Source organism: Humulus lupulus, chromosome 4 (genome assembly GCF_963169125.1).
Source record: "Humulus lupulus chromosome 4, drHumLupu1.1, whole genome shotgun sequence".
In the NCBI taxonomy this organism is placed as follows: Eukaryota; Viridiplantae; Streptophyta; class Magnoliopsida; order Rosales; family Cannabaceae; genus Humulus; species Humulus lupulus.
In genome coordinates, this window is record NC_084796.1 from 107,906,769 (window position 1) to 107,915,479 (window position 8,711).

The following is an 8,711-nucleotide window of genomic DNA, read 5'->3' on the forward strand; positions in this document are numbered from 1 at the left end:
AAAACCTAAATGTTGTTAGAATTTAAAAAAAAAATTATAAACTTACGTTAAATATGGTTCCAACTCAGGACAATTATTCAAAATGTACCATTGAACTTGGGTTCGTTGATCTTGAGTTAGTGTGATGGATGATTGTCTTCCAAATGGTCTTGTAGGCATGTTGAATATTGACAGTGTCGATTGTTTTCTAATTCCAAGGTAATCAGGATTGCGCTCAGGACGATTAAAGCGTGTTTCCATTCCACGAAGATACATTGAACAAAAGTTTAGTGCCTCAGTAATAATGTATCCTTCTGCAATAGAACCTTCAGGTCGAGCTTTGTTTTTCACATATTTTTTCAAATGACCTAATTCCCTGAAATTAATTATGTTTTCAATATATACTAATAAAGAATTGTATTCAATGATTATTTAATTTTTTAAACTTAAGTTATAGATTTAGTTACCTTTCAATTGAATACATCCATCGCATTTGTACTGGACCACCTAACTTAGCTTCTAATGGCAAGTGAACCATAAGATGAATCATCACATCAAAGAAGGCTGGAGGAAAGATACTTTCTAATTTACACAGCGTGAGTACAACGCCCTTTTCCAATTCGTCTAAGTCTTTCACATATAATGTCCTCGCACATAGCTTTTTGAAGAATAACGACAGCTCAGCAATAGCATCCATTACTTTCTTTTTCAAATATGGCCTTAAACCAATAGGTAACAACCTCTGTAATAAAATATGACAATCATGACTTTTCAACCCAAATAACTTTCCATCTTTCGTGTTAACATTCCGAGAAATATTTGCAGCATATGCATCAGGAAATTTTACGGACTTTATGAACGTACAAAATTCTTGTCGTTCCTTTGCTGATAATGTATAGCATGCTACTGGCTTGAACCATTTGTTCCCCTTCTTTTTCATGTGTAGCTGCTTACGAATATTTAAATCTTGTAAATCAAGTCTTGCCTTTTCAGTATCTTTAGACTTCCCATCAATACTAAATATTGTACCAACTACACTATCACATATATTTTTCTCAATATGCATCACATCCAAATTATGTCTTAGTTTTAATTTAGGCCAATATTCTAACTCCCAAAAAATACTTTTTCGTCTCCAGTTCGTGTTATTTTCATAACATGCATCCTTCATTTGTTGCTTATCGTCCTTAATGATCTTATCATTTTTACCTGCCCTACATTTCCATACACCTTTTAACTTATCTAAGATTTCATCTCCTGTTAAAATTCTTGGAGGTGAACGTCGTTCGATTGTACCATCATACTCCATATCATTGCGCCATTGGTGGTTCGGACACAAATATCGACGATGACCCATGAAACATATTTTTCCTCTTATTCGAAATGAAGATGTGTCATCTTCACAAACAGGACAAGCTTTATAACCTTGAGTGCTATACCCAGATACAGTACCATATGCTGGAAAATCATGGATCGTCCACAATATTGTTGCACGCATTGTAAAATATTCTTTATCAATAATATCAAAAGTACGTACACCATTTTCCCATAGTTCTTTCAGCTCATCGATCAGAGGTTGTAAATAGACATCTATGTCTTTTCCTGGAGCACGACGTCCCGGAATCAATAATGCCATCATTAAGAATTCTCGTTTCATGCATCTCCATGGCGGCATGTTATATGGCATTAGTAACACTGGCCACATACTGTACGAGTTTGATAAATCACCGAATGGATTGAACCCATCTGTTGCAAATCCAAGCCTTACATTTCTAGATTCTTTTGCAAAATCTGGATATTGTCTATCAAAATCCTTCCAAACCTCTGCATCTGCCGGGTGTCTAAGTACACCTTCTGTATCAACACGTTCTTCCTTATGCCACCTCATATCAGATGATGTATGGCGTGACATAAAAAGTCTCTGTAGTCGTGGAGTTATAGGAAAATATTGCATCTTTTTGTGTGGGATCTTCTTGCCTTTAGTTCCTTGGAATTTGTATCGTTCATGACCACATATAGGACATCTTTCAGCATTTTTATTCTCTTTCCAAAATAAAGCACAATCATACTCACATACATGAATAGTTTCATACCCTAAACCAAGATCACGCAACATTTTCTTAGCATCATAATAAGATCGTGGAATTTTATTGTCTTTGGGAAATGCTTTCGAAAGTAAGTCGAGCAACAAATCAAAAGATTTGTTACTCCAACCACACATCACTTTAATGTGCATTAGATTAACAATAAATGTTAAGATTGAGAACGTTGTACATCCAAAGTATAACTCTTTTTCTGCTTCTGCAAATAAGTCAGGCAATGTATTCCTTTCATCATTGTGCTCATTTGAATCTCCAAGGTTCACAAAATCACTATTATGATGATATTGATTAGCTAAATCTTCTAATGCTGGTATCATATCGTCATCGTCTTTATCATCACTATCACATGATATTTCGTCTTCTTCACTATTTGTTTCTAGGTCCTCTCGGTCTTCGTTTACTTCTGTGATATCTTCCCCATGATACTCCCACGTAACATATTTACTATAAAATCCCTTTACGAATATATGACGCTCAATTGTCTCCAAGTCATGGTAATATAAGTTCATACATGAAACACATGGACATCGAATTTTATTTTCACCATTTAAGTGAAGCGTTGATAATTTAATAAAACTCTTAAGTCCATCAAAATACTCTACGGATAATCTATTCTTTTGGAAAATCCAATTTTTATCCATCATTTCTCTATTATCTTTCGAACAAGTAGATGATGAATTATACTACATTGACAAAAATAAAACACTTAATTAGCCATTGAATTATAGTTATAGGGTATGATATGGTTATGGTACAAAAAAACATGTATCTGATGTGAGTATAGGGTAGGATACGAGTATAAGTAATTCCTATCCTACTTGATTACATGCATATTTTTTTATAATTATTTTACATATATATATATTTATAAATACATTTAATTTAAGTGTCAGATAGACACATATTTGGAAGTCTTTGATCGATACATGCCATTATTTTTAATGTTTTATTTAAAAATTTCATTCAAATATTAAAAAATTATTTAAAATCTAATAAAAAAATAAAAAAAACATTTAAAAAATACTTTAAATATTCTTTTTGAAGGAGAAATTATTTTACACACTAAAATTATTATTCATTTATAAATTTAATTAAAATAGTAAAATAAAAAAATACTTTTTTAGAAAAAGTAATAATAAAGAAGTTTATTCCACAATCGAAAAAACGTACTACCACATAATTAACTTTGAAATTTTACAAATTCAAATAGGGTATTTCTATCAATATTGTTATGATGATTATCAGATGCGTTACAATATTGTAATAGTGGTTATCGATCTAATAATTATGATTTATAATATAATAATATGTAACTATAGTAATTATATAATAATTAATATGTATATGTTGTTTACAAGTTTGTAAAAGTATTTTAGAAAATATTGTTTTGTAAACCTTTGTTACAATCATGTTAGATAAATTTATAAATTATTTTTGTAAATATTAATTACAACAATAAAATTTTAGTTGTGAAATTAGTTTTGTAAATATTTGTTATAGAAATGATTTTTTTTTAGTAAAACAACATTATTACAAACATGTAAAACTTGTTTGCAAATTAGTAAAAGTTGTTTAAAAAATATAAATATTGAATTTCACCATTCTATAACTTTTCATATTTAATAAAGTGTTTTATAAGTAATGAATATCTTAAATTTATACTTTTAAATTATATACTATAAACATGATAGTTTCTGTAACTTTTAGTTACAATATAATCTTTTTCAATTACCAACAATTTTGTAAATATAGGTTAGTAATATTTTTTAAAATTCTATAGGATTGATTAACAATCACGTAGTTGTTATATTTATTTGTTGTTACAAGTTATTTCCTTTTTAATTAATGACTTTTTTATTTTATTTTATAAAGTTTTTATTACTTTATATATAAGAAAATATTTATTTTTATACTTGATTCTTGTTTGATAATAAGCTAATAATGCATGAACTAGAACTGTAATAAAAAATGTTAAAAATAATAGATTTTTTTTGACATTAAATTCATAGTATTATATGCATATGGATTTTTTTTCAAGCTAACAAACTTTGCTAGTTAAGTTAATTTTTATTAATTTTATTCATATCTTTAAATTTAAGTTAATTTTGTTATAGTAAATCCTATTTGTGACAAAAATAAAAGATAATCCTCATTATCATTAATTTTTTTTTAAAATATAACTAATGTCATAAAAAAGTTATTTAATTAATATATTTAATTTCATATCATTATACATTTGTAAGTTGTTTTACTTACTAATTTTTTTATTAATGTTAGTAATTATATTTTATTGAAAAATAAAACTCCATATTTTTTGAATTTTTTTTGCCGTATTAAGTATAAAGTTTTAAGTTTCCCTTATATTATTATTATTATTATTATACAACATATATTATATATACAGAAAACGAGTATGAAAGCATTAAAATAACATTATAAAAATCCATAAACGAATACAGCTGTCTTTCAATTGTTTTTTGAGTAATGCAACTGTTTTCAATTAGTAAATGAAGAGTACAGCTGGGTTTTATATATGGGCATCTCTCTTATTTAATTTTTTTTTTTTGTTAAAATCAAATGAAAGGGAAAAGTAATTTTTTGGGGAAGTAATGAGTAATGATGAGTTCCGTGGTATAGCAAAGAGACCAGCCCAAAATCGATCAGTGAGATTGGTAAAGTAAAATTGCACTCTCCCTCCCACCAGCCCAAAACCCAAGACTTATGCTCATGAGAGCCACGAAAGGGCAAAGCTACAGAGGGACTGAGCATTCGAAGACCAGCAAAGTGTATGAGAAAAAAGTAAGGATTTTTTTATTATCTTTCATTATTGATTTGTAGTTGATTGTATTGATGTTTAAGGAGAATCTTGTGTTTGTTTGAGTCATTTATCGAGTTTTATTTTAGACAAGGGATTTTGCATGTTTCAATTAAGCAATGAGAATTGAAATAGTTTCCATTAGAGATCTAGGAATGAATAAGATGAGACAATGAACTGAGAAAATTTGTAATAGTTTCCACATCAACTATTGTTTATTATGCCTTTTCAATTGTATGAAGTTTAACGAATATAGAGTAATGAATAGATGGAATATGTATTTATGTGCATGGTAAGAAAAATTTGCATAATCATCAATTTCAGTACAAAACTAACCAAGATATAGATTTATTTTTTAGTCAAATTTTATTATTATTATTATATAGCTCTAAAAATCTTTCTTGGTTTCTGAATTTTAAGGGATGAGTGGGGCTTGTAACTGGACTATCTAGTGGACAAACTCTAAAAACAAACTATGTTTATCACATGTTCGTACTCTGTTTTCCCCTTTCGTATGTATTGTGTGTTCTTAAGAATTTAAGCATGAACAAATAAAAATCTAGGAGTTTTGTTTAATCATGTGGTTTGATTTCAGATATGTGGTCTTTTTAAGTTTTTTTCTTTTTTCTATTTATGTTATAGGTTACTCCACCTAAAGAAACTAAGCAATAAAATTAACATTTTTATATATTTGATTAGTGATTTTTGTGTTTTATAGTATCTTTTTGGGGCAATAAATCACAGGACATGTCCAATATAGATTTATGACCACTCTCTTCACAAAGTATATTGCTATGCATATCACCAAACAATTATATTCATAAATATAAGTTTTTATTCACATACCTTTCTTAATTATTTCCCAATAAATCTTCAAGAAAGAATATCTAAATGCATAGAAAAAAAATGAGATCAACAGCTTGAATATTCAATATTAAAACGTACAAAAAAGAGGAGATAATGTAATATTGGATTGATATATATATATATATTTAAATGATATTCAATTTGAATTAATAAATATGTTAATGATGGATGCTTATAATTTAGATGCAATTTTTAATAGTGAAATATGGTAGAGAATTCAAACCTGTTTTCCAATAGTACCTCCTTCTATCTATATCACAGTTTAAGCATTGAACAAGCTCCTTCTATATTGCAATAGAACCCAATAAATGATTATTTTAATAAATCATTATAATCATACCAGAGTAAAATACATGATAAAATCTCATTATTTTGCATACATGTAAACTTAAGAAACGTAAACACAAAAAAAAAAAAAAAAGAATTAAGAGTGAATGACCTTTTTTTGGCTGGAAATAGTGAATGAGTTAAGAAAGGGAACCTTTTCTTTTGCTGGAAAAGAGTGAATGAGTGAAGAAAATTAATAGGAGTTATTTAATATATATATCCATTTTTTCAATATGTTTTAGAACGTATCTTTTAACAAATTCATATTTGAATTTCAAAATATTTGTTGGCATTTTTTAGTTAAATCTTGTTATTTCCAAGATTTGTGGTTATAGTTTCTTAGATATGATTTAAAAAATTCAAATTAAAATTAATTTTTTTTATAATTCTATAATTAATTTTGGTTATTTCCTATATATGTGTTAATACGTTTATATTTTCTAATAAATTTATTGTTATTTCCTAAATTTTTGCATATAAATATCTTTAGTACTTTTTTATTTTTAAAAGACACATGACATATATTTTTCACTAATATATTTTAGGTATTATATTATATTTTTTAAAGACTTATCGATACATATAAGAATTATAGTTTTGATGAGTTGTCAAACCACTCCACACGTTAGATATAACTTCTATCCCACTTTACAAGCTTCTCACTATCTCATCATTTACTGATATGCAGATTGAATCTTACGATTCTTATCATCTCACGAATTGCTCCAAGATCTATTCAAACATCTACAAAATTTTACTCGGCTACTACAATTGTAAAAGAACAAGAACCTGGACACTTTGTATAGAGGTATCTTCACATTATCCTTTGATTTCCTGCTGTTTTTTTAATGAAATATTGAATGCTTATTTCTTTGTTTCAAGGATTTAGTGACTGGAGAAAGAAGGGATTTAGTGGCTAAAGAAAGGTGTGAGGGGAGCCTTGGACAATTAGGGTCAGAGATCTTACAACCATAAATTTATTGCAATTCAATTATGTAAATGCATGTGTATTGATTGATATCCTTCTCTATGTTGCTCTGCTATCCACACACGTTGCATTCTATTTATGAGTTTGGCTCATTTTTTTAGTTACTGTTTGGAAATGCTTATAGCAGCGATAAACATTCATAATGTCATATGTTTATATATATATCCTTGATTTGAATGACGTTTTTTAAATTTAGAACCATATTTGGATAAAATGATAACTTGCACTAAGGTAAGATATCATATATGTATGGCTCTATGTTTAGATATCTAATATGATATGTTAGGATTTGTTGCAGAACTTTATATATATATATATATATTTATAGATAGATAGTCATTGGTCATTTTAGTGTTGCAGTACATAATTTTGAGTTCCATGCTATGCTTCTTTGAAAAGTTATATAATTCTATGATCAATAATGAAACAATTGCCAACATGTGATAAGAAACTTAAACTAGAAACCAATTTGGCATGAGCTTGTAAAATTGTAAATAAGTAGTGGAAACCAAGTTCTTTCCACTTCATCTTCTTAGCTCTAATTACATGTTTCTTCTCTTATTAGTAGAATGTTATTTTTCCCATCTAAATATTCTTACTGTCAGTTTTAGGCCCTTTCCAGTCACTTTGATCTTGTACACTACTAGTTGAGAATTTATGAAAGTTGAATATTACTTGGCTCGTTATGGTAGTGTTCTAAATATATTGGTATTGTTGGATTGAGTTGAAATGGCTAACGACTGACCTTTGACTCAAGTTTTGTTTATGTGATCTATTCATTATATGCACAATAATGACTTCACATTGTCATGCAGCTTGTTGTGAGATAATGAAATTCAGTGTCCCCAAGCCTTGAGTGTTTGTCCTTTATTTTTCTTTATGCTTTATATCAATTGAATGTTGCAATTCTCTGCATTTGTGCACAAAATTTTATTTTTCTGCTATAGTTATTGATTTTTTTTAGAATTTTGAATGCTTGTGATGTATTTTCAGGAATGATTGTTCTTGGAACTACAAAAAACAATAAAATGAAAAGAGCCTTCAAGAGGGAGCATGAAATGGACGTGTTCAGATATTGCTGCAAACTTCTTTTTATATGTAAATACGAACTAAGAGTACAATTTTTGATGTCATGTGTAGACTTCTGGATGTGGTTACTTTTTGTATTATGTTTTATATTGATTTTGTACTAAATATTTTATTTAGTTTGCATTTGGTTTATCTATTTTATAAAAATTAATTTTGAAATTTTGATATTTTATTAATGTTTGTTTTTTTGTAAGTATAATACTAAAAATTAGAATTGATAAAATAATTAAATTAAAAAACTAATAAAATATGAAATAAATTTATATATTTTACAAATAACTCATTTAATTTATTATTAATTTTGCTACCAAATTTTAGTAGCAAAAGTATCGAATTTTTAAGTACAAAACAATTAATTTGCTACCAATTTTTTGATTGTTTGCTACCAAATTGTGGTAGTAAAATGATTTTGCTAGATTGAAAATAAAATTAATTTTAATTGACACAAATTCTTTTGCTACCAGCTTAAATGCAATTAGCTACCAAACTATAGTAGCAAAAAAAAAACTCTAGTAGTCCCAAAAATAGTGTTTTAGCTACTAAA

The 8,711-nt window shown here is 27.6% G+C and overlaps 2 protein-coding genes across 5 annotated transcripts; one reads left to right on the plus strand and one right to left on the minus strand.

The window, feature by feature from the left end:
- Positions 1 to 442: 442 nt before the first annotated feature.
- LOC133832467 (uncharacterized) lies at positions 443 to 2,590 on the minus strand. Its single transcript, XM_062262806.1, has one exon. The coding sequence runs from the start codon at positions 2,588 to 2,590 to the stop codon at positions 443 to 445; it is 2,148 nt and encodes a 715-aa protein (XP_062118790.1).
- A 2,061-nt stretch (positions 2,591 to 4,651) lies between these two features.
- Positions 4,652 to 8,326, plus strand: LOC133830706 (uncharacterized). Of its 4 annotated transcripts, XR_009892169.1 has the most exons (5): positions 4,655 to 4,880; positions 5,317 to 5,384; positions 6,779 to 6,898; positions 6,980 to 7,043; positions 8,072 to 8,326. XR_009892169.1 is itself a non-coding variant. In XM_062260746.1 (4 exons), exons 1-4 carry the CDS (start codon positions 4,803 to 4,805, stop codon positions 8,103 to 8,105), a joined length of 303 nt encoding a protein of 100 aa, XP_062116730.1. In that variant the 5' UTR covers positions 4,652 to 4,802; the 3' UTR covers positions 8,106 to 8,326. The 4 variants fall into 4 exon arrangements, 1 of the variants encoding a protein (XP_062116730.1); XM_062260746.1 differs by lacking the exon at positions 5,317 to 5,384 and having other exon boundaries at positions 4,652 to 4,880; positions 6,973 to 7,043; XR_009892168.1 differs by having other exon boundaries at positions 4,657 to 4,880; positions 6,980 to 8,326.
- Positions 8,327 to 8,711: the final 385 nt, after the last annotated feature.